The sequence below is a fragment of the Crocuta crocuta genome, unplaced genomic scaffold (genome assembly GCF_008692635.1).
Source record: "Crocuta crocuta isolate KB4526 unplaced genomic scaffold, BGI_CrCroc_1.0 scaffold186, whole genome shotgun sequence".
NCBI classification, from domain to species: domain Eukaryota; kingdom Metazoa; phylum Chordata; class Mammalia; order Carnivora; family Hyaenidae; genus Crocuta; species Crocuta crocuta.
The window spans coordinates 7,267,647-7,286,603 of NW_027551569.1; the positions used below are offsets into that span (position 1 = coordinate 7,267,647).

Sequence of the window (18,957 nt, forward strand, 5' to 3'; positions counted from 1 at the left end):
TACACCTGACATGGAAGTATGGTGCCTGTTGCTTAGTTTGAGTTAACACTGGCTCCTGCTTTGCTCTCCTTTGAGCGCTTTCTCGTACCCTTCTCGGGACCACTCCTTGATGCCTATGATAGCCCCAGGCCCACTCCACGCTTGGCCTCCCAGGGATGGTCTGGATAAAGTTGAGTCAAGATCTGTGGCTTCTTATGTGTTCATTTTATGGCTGGATTGGGGTGCTCCAAGGCAGGACACATGCGAACCGATACACGGCAAGAAGCTCTAGAAGGGTGTCTTGCACAGCAAGTCAGAGTCACAGGCATCATACAAGGGGGGGCAGGATGCTTCAGAACACAAGCCCTGGGGCTCCGGGTAAGAGTTCGGCTTCCCCAACAGTGCCATGAGCACAGCATTTGTGACAGGTACCGCCCGGCTGCAGGGCACAGGCCCGGGACTCTACAGGCATCGTACATGGCCACATGCGGTGCTGGGACCCAGGCTGGGGGGACCGGTGGGGCGGGCTGGGTGTGGAAAGGGCTGGCAGGTTCCCAAAGGTGACCATGGAGGGCATGGGTCAGAGGGGGGCCAAGGGATTCAGGCTGAGTCCTTCCAAGTTTAACCTGGAACGTGGGCCCCAGCAATGGGGTGGGGCAGACATTGTGCCTGGGCCTCGGGGGCAGTCGCTCACACTGCAGAGGCCCAGGCCCAGGCCCAGGCCCTCAGGAAGGAAAGGGCTGGTGAGCCCAGTTTTGCTGAAGACTGGGGGGCTCAGGACATTGGTGCTAGAGTGCGGGTCCCCCATCCCCATCAACGCCATGGCAGGCGATGAGTCTGCAGTCATGGGCTTTGGGCCCGGCCAGAGCAGAATCCATAGTGGGTGTAGAGCTGGGAAGGGGAGGTTCTTTCAAGCAAGAGAACAGAGAGCAAGGGGTGGGTCTGGACAGTGAGAGTCGCCAAGGGATTGAGTGAAAGCGGCTTGAAGGGGTCGTTTGGGACAGCAGGAAGGCTTCTGAGGCAGGGCTGGTGGGATGAGGAGGAGGATGCTGGAGAGGTCTAGACTAGATGGGGGGTGTCTCAGCACGGCCCAGAGTCTAGGCCAGAACTGAGTTGTGCCTGAATGAGGGCTTGTGGGGCCGGGGAAGGGCGGCCAGAGACCAGACCTGGGCCCTGACTCAGAGAACACGCCCCCCAACACCACAGGCCCGAGGAGAGCAGAGTCCTGGGGCTCCGGTATCTGCGTGCCCTTGATCTAAGCCATGTCCTCAAGCCGTGGTGGACTCAGCTTCTCCGCTGGCCTGTCTTCGTCCATGGCCTCCTCCTCCTCTGGCTCCTCGGTATTCCGGGCCAGGCTGTCAGGCCCAGACGCAGTCCCCAGCACTTTGGTGCTGTGCTCCTGAGCTCTGGCTCGGAGCGCCGCAATGCTGTTCTCCCTCAGTTCCTCCTGGGACATGGCCGCTGGGGGGTCGGGGCCCCGCTCCTCCTGATCCATCTTGTCGAGTTTGGGCAGGGCCTGGCGCTCCACCTCGGGCTTCCTCCCCGACTCCGCTGCTGCCTCCAGCGACTTTTTGTGCATCCCTAGAAAGAATTGTTGGTATTCGGGTTTAGAAAAGCGCCTGGGAAAGCCATCTTGAACTGAAAACGGCAAAGATAGAGAGAGGCCAGAATTAAGGACAAGCAGAAAGCCTTACTTCACACACCGCAGTCACGCGAGTCCCAGGGGCCGGGGCGGCGGGAGGGAGGCCAGGGCAAGGGGCTGCACACCAGCAGCCGGGCACCAGGACTGCAGAGGGGCTTTCCCCCGGCACCTGGCCCCTGGGCAGCCTGCTCTGTCCCTTCCCAAGCATCGCACTTGCTCCCCCATCTCTCCCTCCCAGGATTCCAGATCCGAGAACCCCAAGATAAGCTGGTGCTGCTACCAGACGCAGGCCTTGAGGGCAGGTGAGGGAAGACGGCAAGTGGAGAGATTTAAGGGGGAAGAAGTCTTTGGGAAAAACCAGAATGGGGGGCAGAGGGACCTAGGGGTCCCCTCAACCCTCAAGAGGGGCTGTTTCATTCACCACAAGCCCACCTCTGGCCAAGGGAAGAGGAAGGTACAGACCCTGGGCGACAGCCACGCCCTTAGCAGAGGACAAAAGAACCCACAGTCCAAGGCTTGGCAGGGATGAGAGTCCCAGCCACCCAACAGGGGGCGCAAGGGATAGACACCAAGCGCTGGGCCCAATCTGCCCTCTGAGTCTCCTAAGGGACCCTAGGAGGCCTGTTTTGGAGTGCCTGTGTCCTGCTAGGCTGTTGTGGCCAGGCCTCCCTGCTCTGGGGCTCTGTCCCCTTCTCCAGGGAGCCCGCTCTCCTCACCGCAGGGGCAGGACCCCAAGGAGGGTGCGGGCTCTTACCCAGCAGCCACGGGGCACAGGAGTCCATGATGCCATCCTTGGCGGACTTGAGGATGGACTCAGGCAGGGGGATGGAGTGCCGCACCATGGCCCCGTAGAGCCCGTACTCCGCCATGACGCTGCTCCGGCCCCAGCACTTTTCCCGTTTCCTCCACTTGGCTCTGCGGTTCTGGAACCAGACCTGCAGGTGAGGATGCACAGGTCAGAGGCGTGTGCCCACCAGGAAGGTCCCCACCCCTGTGATTGCTGGCAGCTGCATCCCCTGGTCCCTCGGGCAGGGTGTCCTTAAGCTCACCCAGCCCATGGTGCCCCCGGGGTCCCCCAGGCTCCGAGTGCCCAAAATGAGGACACCTAGTCCTGTAAGGACCCCATGGATGAAATGAGTCCTTTTTCCCCCTTTTTTCTTTTATTATTATTTTTTAATGTTTTATTTTTTCTTTTTGAGAGAGGAAAAGAGTGTAAGCAGGGGAGGGGCAGAGAGTGAGGGAGAGAGGGGATCCAAAGCACGCTCTGCAATGACAGCAGAGAGCCCGATGCTGATGCCACGGGGCTAGACCTGAGAACCCAGGTGATGCCCTGAGCTGAGGTCAGACGCTCAACGTGCTGAGCCACTCAGGTGCCCCTCTTTTTCTTATTTAAATCGAAGCAGTTCTAAGGTGACGGAATAGAGGCCTCCATGACAGGGTCTTGTAGGTGGGCAGCCCCCCAGCATGGTCCTCACTTTGCTTCTGAGAAGCCCCACTCCGGTAGCTCTCTTGCGAGAGTTTATGCCTGCAGCATATAAACAGAATCTCTCTGTGACTCACAAAAGGACAAATTCCTTCCAGGAGCCAGAGTAGCTGCACCTCCTGTCCAGGGCTCCCTCTCTACCACAACGTCAGAGGCCAGAGCAGCCCTGGAAGCGAGGGAGTGTGGACTCCGGCAGCAAAGGGCATTGCATCCTGGTATCAGGAAGCCTCAGGGACACTTCCAGGAGGCCTGGGGCAGCCCCCTTTCTCTGCCCAATCCTGGCCAAATCCTCCTCTGCCCTCACGCCCTCCACTCACCCGCTCTCCTCAGTTTTGGATCTAACCCTGAATGACATTTAGGGGAGCCAGACTGAGTTCATCCCTCAATCAGGGAAGGAAGACAAAATTCTCCTGGTGTGCAGAGAAAGGAGGGTGGCGATTTAGAAGGGTGCAGTAGGGAGGAACCCTAAAGACTGTTTCTCTGGCCCCAAAACTCACTGGTACAGGGCATGGGGTACCCTTGGGGTATCCATAGCCCTCCAGGCTGATGCTTGGGGGAAGGGAGATTTCTTGATCTCCCAAAGCAGCTTTTTTGAGACTTCCGGCAGCTGCCAGGAGTCAGCGCTGGACACAGCTGCTCTGTCCCTCAAGCAGGTGAGAGGCCCCGGAAAAATCAGTGGGCGCCGGAAGGATCCCAGGCCCGGCCAACGGCCCCCTTTTGTCCCCTCACAGTCCCTCCGGGTCCTGACCCCCGGGATGGCGAGATGCCCAAGGCGCCCCGGGAAGTGGGGGAGGGGGGCTGAGGGAAAGACAGAGGCTGGTACGGGGAAAATCTATTAGTTTCCTCTGCGATTTCCATTCCCTCGCCTCGGCCGGGTCTCCCGCCCTTCCCTCCGGGCCCCTCCCCCGCCCCCAGAGGCAGAGGTTTCAGCTTTTGATGAAAAATTGCTCCAGCTCTATTCAGGAGGCGGCAAAAGAAGAGTCACCCCCAGGGGCAGCCCTGGGCTGATTGAAAAATAAGTTAATTTCTGTTTGAATCGATGGGCCTCAGGCACTGAAATATCACGGGAAATTAAAGCGGCTGCTCTCTTGGGAGCCGCGGCATTGACCCGCACTAATTAATGCTGGGGAGGCAGCTCGAGCCGCGCCGCGAGTCGCTCCCCCTCCCCGGGGGACCCCAAACACTTCTCATTTAACTAATTAGACGGGGAAAATTGGGTGTTAATTTGTTTAGGATTTTTTCCCCTCTTCCCCCCGGCAGCTCCCTCCCCAGCCCCCACCCCGCGCGGGGGCGCGGGAAATGAATGCGGGGCTCGCCGGCAGATGGCTGCCCGGGTCACTCTGCAATCTTCTCCGACTTGATTGCTTGATTAGGTCGTTAGCACATTAAAAAAAAAAATTGCTTGCCGTCTGGCGCTGGCGTGATGAGTGGGACGCGCGGCAGCGCCTGGGTAATTTATCTTTTTATACGGCAAAGAATTTGATTTCAATCTGCAGATATATGGGGCGCCTTTGACACCTGTTTAACATCGCGCCGCTGACAGTTTAACCCTTTGCTGCCTCCGCCGCCGCCGGGAGGCCCGGGCGGGGGTTCGGATCCGCAAGCCCCCGCCGTTCCCGCCGCGGCCGCTATGCGGCGCAGTGAGAGCCCCGGCGGCCCCAGGTAGCCGCGAAGTCTACTGCTGAGCGCGGCCGGCCGCGTCCAGCAGAGGGCGCCCCGACAGCCCCGCCTCGCCTCCTGACAACATCCCAAAGCCCTGCGGTCACAGACATCCTCTGCGGGGCTGCGGAAAGACCACATGTTCCATGCACACCTTTAAATAGACCCAAATGTGTGTGACCCTGCTTTGAAACATCTCCATTTGTAAATAACCAAGAACCCATAAAAATGGGAGAGAAGAGGCTCAAAACGCCCTGGGCCTCGCCACCCACAATTAGAAAACTACCTCTCGTTCCACCGTGGGTGGCGCCGCCTGCAGCGAGCTGCACCTTTGCCACCACTGAGTTTGGCACCTGCTGTTCCTACTTGGGCCCTCCTGGAGAGCTGCGAAGCCAATGTCTGGACCCAGACAGCCAGGAGTGACCCCTGCCAAGGAAAGGGTTTATGCAATTTAAAAGCCAGTAGATGACTGCACTTCGTGTGCTACAGAGCGGAGATCAGCAGTGCAAGCCCAGGTTACCTCGCCCATCATCCTGGCCTGGCTCTGAGCTGTTTAGATCCTTCGCCAGCGCCACCTGTCTGTCCTGCGGGCGCTTTGCCCGGCTATCTGCCAAACTCAGTGCCGGCAATTTGTCTGAGACCTCTGTCCTGTCCCGTCTTCCTTCCCAGTAGCACTCCATGGCCCTCTCCAAGTACTCAGTTGTCTCAAGCTGTCTTGTCCCATGGAGGAAAAATCTAAAAGGACTAATCCACGTAAAAGCATAAGTGACTTCTGGTTTCATCCATCTCTCAGAGACTGCAGAAGAATGAAGCCTTTGGTGATGGAATGAGGCACCGAGTCTGAACACAGAGGGTTGGGAAGGCTTTCTTTATGAATCTAAGTAAGACATTTACTTCCTGGTCAGGAGATGACCTTTTTTGAATACAGTGCATTTTAAAACAACAAGACCACAATGCCTTAACTGGAACTCATGCAGCTAGACTCCACGATGGTTTGGATTTTAGAAAGAAAATGAGATGCGTATACCACATTACATGGCATTCTGCTGCAGCAGCACATCCGTAATCAAACTCACTAGTTTGGATTTCTGCAGCAAAGCATATGCATGTTCATATTAAAAGGGATAAATAAAGAGCCTAAATTTGGCTCTGGTTTTTGCCATTAGTGAGTTTTGATGACACGTTTAGGAAAGAACACAGTTTTCAGCGTTGTTTGGAGTTACGGATTCTGGAGAAGGGATTGTGGAGTATGCCAAGGCAGAGACACCCCACCTGCCCCAGGGTGGATGCCTGGGAAGATGCAGTGCTCTGGCTTCCTCTGGATTCCATGAACACTGGTGCTTTGGGGCCGGGGAAGGGCGGGAGCTGGCACGGTGCAGGGCTCTCACATGGAAACAGCATTTTTATTGGAACACTAAAGAAAGGGGTGCAGACTTGGGATTCAGATTATCTCTGGGGCCTATAAACAGAACCATTTTCCTGGGTCTCCTAATTTAGGCAAATGAGTAACGGGTCGGCAGATCAGACTTTGCCCACAGACATCCCCAGGGGAGTCGGTGCCAGCTGGTGGTTCAAACCAGGAGTCATTCGGACCCTCGGTTATGGGCTCCTGGAATGCCTGGCTCTCTGCAAAGACCAGATGCTGCTCCAATTTATGGAGGAAACCTGGACAGCCAAAACAATTTCTTTTTAGGGCAGTTGGCAGGGATACCGTGGTGGTGGTGCCTTGGAGGGAAGTGGCCAAGGAATGAGCATTAACCCTAACCACTCTTCATATTTGCCTTTCTCTTCCCTTCCTGGAAGCAACCAGCATGTGTACAGAACTTTGACGTGTACGAGAAGCACTGAAGTTAGACAGTCCTGAACTGCAATTCCCAGTTGGGACAACAATTGCTGTGTGATTTGGAGCAAGTTACTTGCCTTCTCTCAGTCTCTGTCTCTTCACACATCAAATAATATCTATTTTTCAGAGTTGTTCTGAGGCTTAATGAAATAAGTGAAAGTTCCTAAAATCCATGCTTATCACACAGAAGGTGTTCAGAAAGTGCAACTTGTTATTTCAACAGAGGCACAGAAAATCAGCAGGAGTCTGCCCAAAGGGCATGTTAATCAACAGCATTACTTGCCCCTCTGGCCTCCTCTGCATGCCCTTTAGCAAGGCCGGCCCGACAAATAATAGTTAACTCCAGAAGCAGGGGCAGAGGCACAGAACTAACCTTCGCTGTGTGATTTTAATACAGAGAGCCTCTGCTTTCCCCTTAGGCATCCAGAGGGCCCAACAGATTTCCCAGCGAGTCTCAGCACATGCCCAAGGTATTGCAGGCCCTTGAGGCTCAAATGCAAAAGAACACTCACTAATGCTCCCGCAAACTGGCTGTGATCAGGAGCTAGGCTGGAGATCCTTGCTCTGTCTGCACGGGTCTTGGTGATCTTGGGTGCATTTCTTAGCCCTTCAAATTTTGAGTGCCTCCTCTGTCCTGTAATACCACCCTCTTGAAGGTCTGTTATGGAAATTGAATGTAACAGTGCATGGGAAATGCCTGGTACATAATAATAACTAAAAACACTGGCCTGATGAATTCTGTGGAAAACGTGCAGCAAGATGAGGCTCTGCTTTCCAGCAAATGCTCAGTGAAAAACTTTTTACATAAAGCCAGGTCCCTCCTGGCCCCGCTCCCACCTCTGAGGTTCCTTCTAAGCATTTAGGCCCTTTTCCCTACTTGGTCTCTTGGTTCTGGCGAGCCCTGATTATTCCTTGAGTCTCTCGCTCCTTCACTTTCCTGGCTGTCCACTGTCTAGAAGAGACTGGCCCTTTCATGTGACAGTCAGGTCTGGAACTCTTCAGCAGAACCTCCGTAAAGGTCACAATGAGGACCAGAGCCCTGCCTGACACTTCAGGGCTCTGACTGCCTGAGAAGGGACCCAAAAGTGACACCCACGGTTACGAGGTTTGGCACTCCAGGCAAGAGCTTCTGGCTTGGGAAAGGGTCCGGGTTTCCCGGTGCGTTTCCCCTCAGAGGTGGTGTCCCAGCAGCACTCAGAAAGCCCAGTAGGATGCCTCTGGCTGTCAAGAACTGGTCTGGCAGGTGCCACGACTGGCAGAAAGGGTCCCAAGAGTTTGTGCCTCCAAGGATAGACTGGACCTGGCGAGGGGTACTTGCCAAACAGGTGCTCTTCTGCCATAGGCCGCACTCGGAGCAGACCAGGCAGCCGTGTCAGCAACTTCTCTCACTGTGTGGGTGGCCATCGTGAGCAGCTGTGGTTGTGCTGGTGGCTTGTCTTGTCAGCACACAGCTCCTGTCCTGTAAGCTCCCATCTTTGCATTCCCACCGGAAAACATGTCCAGGGCTCCTTCTCTCAAAGGTCTCCCAGGAGACCCCCCTGTGGTTTTCCCAGGATGTTTCCTAAAGGAGACATCTTGTACAATGGATGCTCTTTCCCCATTCTGGGCACTTTCCCCTCCCCCCCCAGGCCCCGCCCTTCAAACTTGCCTCCTACCTTTGGGCCTGGCTCTGTCGGCCATGTGGCAGTTCCCATCACATCCACCCGGCTTCGTTCCTCTCTCCTGCGGCTGGAAGCTGATTAATTTGGGCTCATTGCTGCAGTGATTTAGTGACCTAACACTCCACATGCGCTCAGCATTCCTGACACCATATTTCAGCATCTCCCTTCCTGTCCCAGCTCCAGGCTCAGAGAAGCTGGACCTTGCTGCAGCCTCTGATGTCCAGTAGGGGGCGGCTTTGCCCACATTTCCCAGTAGCCCAGGCAGCATCCTTCCGTGCACACCCGACAGGTCATCTTGTTCCTCATCCCGCCCTGTCACCCCAAACTCTGCTTCCCTCCACTCATGTTAACCCACTTAAAACGCAGAAAGCTCCTTTCCTGAGCCTCTGTCCCAGTGTTTTTACTCTGGCTGCCCACAATCACCTGAAGAGCTTTAAAAACATGCAAAAACCCAGGCTCCACACCAGACCAATTAAATCAGGACGGCCTGGCATGGGAGCCCAGCAGGGGTGTCTTCCAAACCTGCCCTGGGATGCTAATAAATGTCCCAAGCCGAGACACCTGCAGCCTTCTCCCGTCAAGGCACATCTTCTATCTTCTGGAATCAAATCCCTTAAAACTTCATTCCCTAACCTTGGGCAGAGATCCCTTTAAAAGAGGCAGAATGGGGGACACCTGGGTGGCTCAGTCGGTTAAGCATCCCACTCTTGATTTTGCCTCAGGTCATGATCTCACAGAGGGGCTCTTCACTGACAGTGCAGAGCCTGCTTGGGATTCTCTCTCTGCCCCTCTCCCACTTGCTCTCTATCTCTCTCAAAATAAATAAAACCAAAAAAAAAAAAAAGGCAGAATGAAAGAGCACTAGTCAGAGATACCAAACCATGAACTTATATACAAGAATATGCCCATTAAAAAAATTTTATGAGTGTTTTTGAGGTTTTTTTTTTTAAGAATAATGTCTGATACTCAAAAAATGTTGGTTTTGTTTTTTTTTTGAGAGACAGTGTGAGTGGGGAAGGGGTAGAGGGAGAGGAAGAGAGAGCATCCCCATTAGAGTCCACACTGCCTGCGCAGAGCCCAATGCGGGCCCTGAACTCACGAAACTGCAATATCATGACCTGAGCCAAAATCAAGAGTTGGCTCAAAATCAAGACTGAGCCACCCAGGCACTCAATACTGGTTATTTTTATAAAGAAGGTTTGATACAGGTCCCCACCTGACCTCAAACCATCTCTGTTCCCCCAACTTCAAGTCAAAGCACAGGCTTCAAACTCAAGAGGTAGGTGCTGAACTTTAAAGCTTTAGACGCAGACCCAGGTTTGAACCCTGTGCCCCAGACTTACTAGCTGTGTGGCCCTGGGCAAGTTGCTTTGCTTCTGCTTCCTCAGCTTCCTCAGTAGTTACCAGGATTTAATGAGATCAGCGCTGATATGGAGCGAGCACTGGGCACTTGCCAGGCATCATCGGAACTCATTACACACGGCGCATGGTGTCTGCATAGGAGGCCGGTGTTGCCATCATCCCTCCTTTTACAGGAACCAGAGGCTCTGCAGGGTGAAGTAACTTGTCCAGTCACTAGGCTGGGAACGGTGAGGCCAGGAGGTGTTTGGCTCTGAAACAGCGCCCCTAATCACCATACCTCCTCCCCTGTCCTGTGCGTGTATTCAGAACACCTGCCACAAGGAAACTGCTCTGAAACTTAGTTGTGATTGTCGCTGATAATGCTAAGACTTTTTCCTGCAAGGATATTTTACAGCTCACAAACACCTTCTGGAGCAGCATTTAGCCAAAGAACCCTGTGGTGCTCAAAGACTAAGAGATACTTGTCTCCATTTTTCCGTTTCTACAATCCTCACAGTCCCAAGGGCAATCACTTACTCCACACCCTAGCTCCTTCTTGCTGCTTCCTGAGGCTTCAGACACCACCGGATAGATGCCCCCGGGCTCCCAGGCAACATTGCATCTGTGGCAATGCAGCAATGCAGCAGCAGCTAAGGAAGAGCCTTCCCCAGAATCCCTCACATACCCCCACCCACCACCACCACCACCACCACCACAGCCAAACAGATTTTAGGACAACTCGCCGCAAGAGACAGCTGTTCCTTTCTACTGGTCAGTGGTACAAATGCAAGGCCTGACAGCAGGGGAGTTTTTCAGCCCTCCACCCCACTTCAGCCACTCGTAAAAGCCAACTTTGTGCTAATGAAGGCCAGGTAGGGGTGACCACTACACATTGCCTGGATTGGGCCTTGGTTCACATACACACACACACACATACACACACACACGCATGCATGCGCACATGCACACACACAATTCAGAATCCACACCCAGGCTTCCCCCACTGGAACCCACTTGGCGGGGCGGGGGCGGGGGGTGGATGACGGATCCAGGCCACCATGGATAATGCACCAAACAGATAATCTGCTTATGAGTAATTGAGCTTATTGTTAGCGCCAACGTCTAAATTCCATATCACTTTCCAGGGGAGAGGAAGACTCTTCTGGAAAAGTAGCTCATGTCTCATTTCCAATCCTCTGGTTGTCCAGTGAGAGAACACAAAACAACCCACAACTTATCTGGTTCCTTCTCCCCGCAGGAACCCCGGAGACCCAGGGTTCTTGACTGGGAGGGGTTTTAGGAATTCACTCACTTCTGCCTCATGGAGGCCCTGCCTAGAAAACCATCAGACTTCATTGTCTCCTAGAGAAACCATTAAGCAGCCCCGCTCCTGCCCACCTGGTGATTTCTGGCTTTGGGAAGGTCTCCCTGCTGATGAAAGGAAGCCCTGCACCCACCATAGCTGAGAACCCTTCCGTCCAGACCAGTGGCCTGTTAGGCCACAAAACTCTCTAGGAGAGGTGCGCCTGGCTCGCTCAGTCAGTGGGCTGATCCCAGGGTTGTAAGTTCAAGTCCCACGTCCGGTGTGGAGATTACTTAAAAATAAAATCTTTAAGAAACAAAGCCACACTGACAGGCACAAGTCCCCAGCCACATCCCAGGGCCGGGCCAGCTGTTCATTTGTGAGAGGAAGAAGAAGCTTCCGGTGGGTGGACATGGTGGGGAGTAGATAGAAAGGGAGGGGCCACCTTTTCTTCATGGGTCAAGGGAGGGGAAGAAAGGGAAACAGAATGGGGTCAGGGCTAGAAGCCCCTCTCCCCCTCTCCCCACCTCTGGCCTTGGAGCAGACATCTAGCTGTCCTAAGAGATATCAACCATAACAGAGACCCTGCTGAGAACCCATGACCCACCCAGAACTGCTTTTCCCACCACAGGCCCCTTCACGTTCTGCCTGACATACTCCTCAGGAAGCCTACGGTCTGGAACAGCAGGCCAGGCCATGTCATCCAAGTCTCTTGTCCCCAACAGTGCCCACCTCACATGGGTGAGTGTTCAGCAAATACCTGTCAGCTTACATGAAGTGTTCTTCATAAGGACTCATAANTGGTCAATGCCTCAGAGAGTTGGGAAAGAGAGAGAGGGACCTGGGGCTCTGCTACCTGTATCCTGTCTTCTGGCAGCTCCGTTTTCATGGCCAGCATCTCCCGGGCATAGACATCTGGGTAGTGGGCTTCATTGAACGCCTTCTCCAGCTCCTCTAGCTGGTAGGAAGTAAAGATTGTCCTGAGGGGAGCAAAACCATACACTCAGGACCCAGAAACGGAAAGACACTGTTCCAGAGAGGACAGAATGGACCTCCACTCTGCCACCTGGACAGATCCCAGACACAGACTGGCTCGGCACAATCAGACATACACTCCTTCACACACGCATGCTCACGCTCACATATATTTACACCCACTCATGGCTTAACCCTCTAGACGCATCCTCATTCAACACCAAGGATCCACCATGCCCTTCTTGAGAGGGCATTATTTCATAACAGCAGTGGCATTTCATACTGGGAATCTTTCTAGAAGTGATTTGGGGGAAAGGGTGTTCAGAAATTTTTAGAAAACTGCAGCAAGCCCTTCTTCTTCCTCCTAAGCACGGAGTGAGGGACTCACCAGATAAATAAAAGCCTGTGGCCCACTGGGACCTGCTTTCCAGTTTCCTCTCACAGAGAGCAAGTAGTACAATAGTTGATCTTTTTTTTTTTTAGTAGTTGATCTTTTAATGACACCCAAGTTCAAAGACCCACCAGAAAGTCAAATCCAACTGCAACCCCAGTGTTTGTACAGTTGAGAACTGAATCTCCCACCCCCTCATGCACCCCGACACCTTGCCCTCCTTACCTGCCCCTTCCCTTGCCAGCATCAATATCTACTAGCTTCTTAGAGCCCCGCCCACAAGCCCCCTCCACTTCCGGTGCTCAGAAGAGCAGGAGCAACCCCCAACCCTCTCACACAGAGCCTCAGCCATTCATCAAGGGGGCATCCCATGGCTGGGGCATTCCATTCGGGTCACTCTCACTCTGAGAGAGCCTACCTACACAGCCCCCCCTTCCCCACAGAGCAGTTTCCGTCGACCTGTTTGGGTCGTATTCTGTTTTAAGAATCTGGTAAAAGCTACATCCTTTCTTTCACCCCTGGACAATATGCAAATGAATACGGTCCAACACAAAATTTTACCTCCACTATCAGGGGCTTCATAGATCCCTCCTTGTTTCCATGAACGATACACACCCACTTACAGGCACAAATTCTCTTTTCAGACCTTATAGTCCAGATTCCACAAACCCATTTGTAAAAATGGTACATTCCTTGCTTGAGCCTCTGGGATCTGACCCTGGGACCAGCACATGGGTTTAGAATCCTGCAAGGATGCCCTCACTCTTATCCTCACCCAACAGGAGGAAAAAGTACAGGTGTAAGCCCCACTGGGTCCTTGTGCTGGCATTGGCTTTAATATCTTGGGGGATGATGAAGGGAATGTGTGAGGAAGAAAGATTCTGCCCTTTATAGAAAATGACTGGCTTGATTCTAAATCGTTTCTCCTATTCTCTTGGGAGGGGGGAATGGAATGTTTATGTATACAGAAAGTGAATTCTTCAGAATTTTGAAGATCTGCTGGTTTCTATTTTGTTCTTGTCACTTACTTCAGGGCCCCCGGAAGAGATCGTCAAAATAAACAATCAAAATATGCAAGTCTTTTTCAAAACTAGGGAAACCAAGGCACACAGGTGTTGTGGCTTGGTCAAAGCCAAAGAAGAGAGATTTAGAGATTTAGAGGTTTAGAACCATTCAAGTGCCAGCCGCTGCTTGGGAGAGCTCTCATTGAAAAATAAAACAAAACAAAATCTCAAATCCCGCAAACTTTCACTTATTCTTGCCTCAGAGCAAATCCCTGTGTTGATACGGACTGCTCTCCAGGGAGCCTCCCGCATCCCAAAGTGTGATCCAAACCCCGCTCCTTGCTTTACGCAGAATCCCAGTCCCTTCGGGTGCCCACTGCATCCTGCTTGCGGAGCTGTGCTTTCCTGGTACAGAGACGAGCAAAATCCGAGAGACTCCTAAGGCTGCCGCTCCATCCCCAGTCCCCTCTCCAAGCCCAGCACATTTCAGAGAGAAAAAGAGATGCCCGTCTATCATCACCAGACTCTAAGGTCTCTTACCTGAAACCCCCAAATGAGAGAAGTTCAGGAAAAAACATTTTTTACTAATTAGAAGCTGCACTGGCAATCAGCCACCATTCTAATATCTCTAATAATCTGCTCCCTTCACGAACCAGAAGTAACCTGAAAACCTAGGGCAGGTGGCGAGCTATACCGTCTCCCTGAGAAGCCCCCAAAGCTCCCAAACATCTCCTCAGTGGGGACAGTGTCAGAGAAGGAGTCAGGAGCCTTAAGCATAGACTTTGGGCTGTGGGTCAGCCAGCTCCAGGTGCCACACAAGGACGTGTCCTGGAATGGAAGCACTGTTCTGGCACCCAGAGGATGCTTTTTCCAGGGCCCTCCTTGCTGTGTGAACCCCGCTTCCCACAGCACAGAAGCAGTGCAGCCCCGACTCTGAACTGTCCTCCCTCCCTCGTCCCCGTGTCTGTCCTTGCTCCGGGAGGCCGACAGGATTGCCCACCCTGGGACCAGCATGAGATGGGTGCATTGAAAGACGTTTTAATGAATATTTGTTGGATGAACGAATGTACAAAATGACCCAGGATCAATGCTTCCGTTTAAAACAAAACAAAGCTAAACAAAACAAAACCGCTGGGGTTACTGAGAAACCAAGTCAAAGTTCACCCTCATTCTGGCCGGAACCTATTGGGGTCTTAGAGGACAGGAAAAGCCATTTTATAAGGTGGGAGCCAGTAGTGGAGTTTTCAAGGGCTAAGGAAGAGGAAAACGCAGAAAAGTACGCCGAGAAAGAGTGCCAAGATGCTGAAAACAAATTGGGGAGAAGTGGATGGGGTGGAAGGCAGCAGGAGAGCCCCCCCAGGGGAGAAGTGTCCCGAGAGTCAGTAGAACCCTGTGGACACCCCTCCTAGACTGGGGCTCAGAGAGAGACTTGGGGAAACAGACCAGAGGGTGAGCACAGGGAAGGAATCTGGATGCAGCACTTGCAGAAAGTCAGGCAGATTTTTGGTTATAGCTTCTCTATTTCCTTAAAAACCTCCTCATATATTCCTACAAGGGACCGGTGTCTGTGGTGTGGTTGTGGACAGGAATGAAGAGTCTGCGGTGGGGACAGGGACAGTTTACTTTTCAGGAATTACCTTTCAGCACCTATTACATTTTAAAACTGTGCCAGTAATGCCAATTTGAAGACATATTTTTTTGGAATGCTCTCTTCAGCCTGTGCCCTAATGCAGCCCACTCCACTCCAGCTGGAGGTACCGGGATCATCCAGTGCACACACTTTCCCTCCCCATTTTACAGACAAGGAAACTGAGGCTGGGGGAAGGGAAGAGACTCTCTCAGGCTCACAAAAGAGCAGAAGCCTAACGAAAAATTCCCATCAGTGCAGATATCACGCTCAAGATTTTGGGAACGGGGGACCCGAAGAACAGGGGTGTGGCAGAGCGGACAGGGACTGCCGAAGAATTCGGGCCGGGGTGGGGGGTGGGGGTGGAGAGGGCAGAGGGACCGGCGTGGGCGGGAGGTAATCTTGGCTCTCCGAAGGCGCTGATGCAGGAATCGAATCTGGGGGCCGTCTGCCCCTCTCTGGTTCGGGTTTGGCCTTTCCTATCTCCCGAAGGAAAAAGCCGGACCCATGCCGCCTCCCCAGAGGCCACACACCATCCTCACCCCGTGTCCCGGGCGGATGTCCCCAAATAACGTTCGGCTTCCCCGCCCTGGCGCAGCCTCAGGCTTCAACTCAGGAGCCGGCGAAAATAGGGTCGGAGCGACCCGACCCCCAAATGGGACATGGCAGGGGGTGGGTGAGCAGAAGAGGCAGCAGAGAGCGCCTCGGGGGCCTTACCTGTGTCTCCGCTTCTTCCGTTTCTTGGTCTGGTTTAAAGCCGATTTGGACATTTTTCGGTCGCTGGAGGAAACATCTTCAGAATCTGAAAAGCGGGCGGAGGCACATGCGGCAGGATGGGGGGCGCGNCCCCATCCCTAAGCCCCGGCTGGCTGTACCCGCGCTGGCGCCCGAATCCGCAGATTTTGAACAGATTTCGTTGCAAGAGAGGCAGAGGCCCCACCGCGCTTGGGGCAGACGCGGCCGTGGAGCGAGGCAGCCCCAGGGGGTCGCAGGGCCGGCCCNTCCTTTTTAAGAGAAGTAAGCCTTTATTTCCTTGTTTCACAAATAAAGTTGGTTGATTTGATTGCTTTAAATATTTCTTGAATCAAATTCACCCTATAAAGCAAGATAAAGACAGGGTAAGTTTCTTTAGGCCAAGACTGGAAAGCCAGGCTGGGGGAGAGATTCCATTCAGGATTTCTTGGCCAGTCAGCTGCAAAGCCCCAAATAAATTGAAACCTGCTAACCCAGCCTACTGCCAGGCTCTAGTACCCTTTGTGGTTGGCATGAGACCAAACTGAGAGGTAAGAGGAGACCTCACAGGGGTCTATCATGGCTGTTATGAGATGGGTCTCCACTCACTGTGGCCTGGTCCACACAAGAGCTGGAACTAGGCTGGGATATTTCTCACCATGGGAGGTGTCTGGGAGAGGTACACTGTTCACTCCAAGGCCTGCCTCCTTATCCCATAATAGTGTCATACCTACTGTGCACCTGTGTTGCTCAGCCACTTTATGTGACATAATCTTCTGTCTGCATAAGAAACCCTCTTAGTGTCTTGATTTCACAACTGAAAGTTGACATAGCTATTCTTGGGTTCCTTTCCTTTCCTTTCCTTTCCTTTCCTTTCCTTTCCTTTCCTTTCCTTTCCTTTCCTTTCCTTTCCTTTCCCTTCCCTTCCCTTCCCTTCCCTTCCCTTCCCTTCCCTTCCCTTCCCTTCCTTTCTTTTCCTTTCCTTTCTATTTTTTTTGAGTATTGTTGACACACATGGCATAGCTATTCTCACTTGTAAGGCGCAGGCTCAAAGATATGCCATCTTGAGGTATCCTCAAGATGGGGGATGGGAGTGGTGCCCCGTGAAGTTGTGCAAAGCAGTGGCTTTCTGTTTGCATTTTTTGAATAAGGAAACCTAGCTTCCCCGAGAGGTTAGGTACCTTGTCCCAAGTGACCTAGCTAGTAAGCAGCAGAGGCCAGACTCCACCTCAAGGGAACCTGGTGTCAAAAGCTGTTCTCTTTTGACTTCATCCCTCTCTTGGCCTCCTCTCCATGTCAGCCTACCCTGGAAGGATGAATGGGGATGTTAACGTTAATGGCGTCTGTCATGTCGCTTACTTATCATGGGACATCCATGATGAGCCAGATGCCACCCTATGGGCAAGGACGTGAGTGATCGAAAGCAAGTGTGTGAGTGATGGAAGCTCACCTCTTGCCAGGAGATGAGGAGGAAAACTCTCTTGACCAAACCCTCTATCTGAAGCTGTCAGTCCCCTCTCCCAGGGAGATAGTTACCACCTTGACCTAGGAGGTTGGGGTTGGGTGCAACCCCATGCCCTCTGAGAGGCACGCTTCCAAAGGCAACAGGTAGGAGGGCCCAGTGTCAGCTTGAAGCGAGTCCCACCCTGACTGAACTTCTGACAGATTGTTGGTGGGGGTGGGCATGTGTCCGAATGTGGGGGTTGGAGGTGAGAGGAGTGAAGTGTACCCTTTCGGAGACATCTAGCTCACACTGCATCCAAGTCCCGGGTCTGCTGCCCAGCAGCTCTGTGACTTTGAGCCAACCATTAAATGCTCTCTTAGCTTCGATTGCTTTACCCACAAAACAGCCTAATACTGGGACTTGTGAGCACCCCCTGAACCCCTAGTTAGCACTGCGGTCGAGGGCATGGGCTCTAGAGCCAGATTGCCTGGCTTCAGACTCCTACTCTATCACTTACTTGGTGACCTTGGGAAAGTTACCCAACTTCTTTCTCCCTTTTGTGCCTCAGTTTCCTCACCATAAAATGAGGATAATGGTAGAACCTACTGCTTAGGATTGTCAGGAAGATTAGACATGTACAGTTCTGGAAAAGGTGCAAAAAGCTATACTGTGAGTGTACAAAGTAAATTTCTTGTGAGTGTTGGTTACTATTATCATCCTGCAGGAGTGTGTAGTACCTGAGACTGGCGGTACGGTAGTGACCAGGACAGAGCCAGTCGCAGCTTTCATGGAGTGACTGGAGGAGGTAATATTTTGTGTTTTTTGTTGTTGTGGTTGGTGTTGTTAATTTTTTAAAAATGTTTTATTTTGAGAGAGAGCGAGACAGAGTGCGAACAGGGGAGGGGCAGAGAGAAAGGGAGACACAGGCTCCAGACTCCGAGCTGTCAGGACAGAGACCGATGCGGGGCTTGAACCCACGAGCCGTGAGATCATGACCTGAGCCGAAGTCGGATACTTAACCCACTGAGCCACCCAGGCGCCCAGGAGGTGATATTTTGAAAGCACTTAGCATGGCACCTGACCCTGGGGACTCAATATATCATGGCTATTATTATTACTACTATGAATGGCTGCCAGACCCTTCACCACACTGAACCCACTCAACTTCTCTGACAGGTCAGGGATTCTGTCCTCCTTATGACAAATGACAGTAAGGCTCAGGGAGGGAGACCTGGAGAGGCTGCAAGCCACCTGTCTCCTTTGCCGTGGTGCTGGTCATTTTAAGCACCAGCTGTAGCCAAGTCATTTTTCTCCCCCTGCAATCCACCTCCCTGAGTCACTATCCAGCCGTCAGCAACAATTTTTGGACGGAGGAGGGGGAAATGCAAGGCAGAGAAAGGATGTGTGTTTGAATCAATAATCCCATTATGAATCTGTCACCCATGAACGTGTTTCACTTTTTTAAATGCTCTTGTGTATTTTGGGCTTCCCCCTTGAGAGTAAGCCTTCTCCTTTGTTGTGCTGGCCAGTTCTCCTGAGGGTCTCCTCAGAGAGCCCCAGAGGCCCTCCTCTGTCACCCTCCTGTCATCAGACATTGGACTCGACATTCCACTTTCTTTGTTCCATCAAGGGGCTGATGCTAGGAGAAAAACAAGAGAGATTCTGACTCACTTAACTGACATATGATGAACATGTATTAATTTCTGGGCTTTTTGACATTGTCTCAATGCATCCTCCCCACTACCCTGAAAGATGTGTATCATCAAAATGTGTCCAGGTGAGGAAGCAACCTCAGAGAGGCTAGGTCACCTCCCCAGGAACATGCAGCCACCAAGGGCTGAATGGAATCTAGATCCACTGCTTTCTTGTCTCC

At 52.7% G+C, this 18,957-nt stretch overlaps 2 protein-coding genes across 2 annotated transcripts in view; both read right to left on the reverse strand.

The window, feature by feature from the left end:
- Positions 1–1,216: 1,216 nt before the first annotated feature.
- Positions 1,217–16,368, reverse strand: VSX2 (visual system homeobox 2). Its single transcript, XM_077750647.1, has 5 exons — positions 16,299–16,368; positions 15,626–15,710; positions 11,768–11,891; positions 2,376–2,556; positions 1,217–1,617 (listed from the first exon to the last, which is right to left on the reverse strand). The coding sequence occupies exons 1-5, from the start codon at positions 16,366–16,368 to the stop codon at positions 1,235–1,237; spliced, it is 843 nt and encodes a 280-aa protein (XP_077606773.1). The 3' UTR covers positions 1,217–1,234.
- A 2,301-nt stretch (positions 16,369–18,669) lies between these two features.
- Positions 18,670–18,957, reverse strand: part of LIN52 (lin-52 DREAM MuvB core complex component) — a 142,863-nt gene continuing 142,575 nt past the window's right edge. Inside the window, exon 8 of the transcript XR_013331757.1 lies at positions 18,670–18,723. The gene's annotated coding sequence lies outside the window, so the exon portion shown is untranslated. The remainder of the gene's footprint in view (positions 18,724–18,957) is intronic.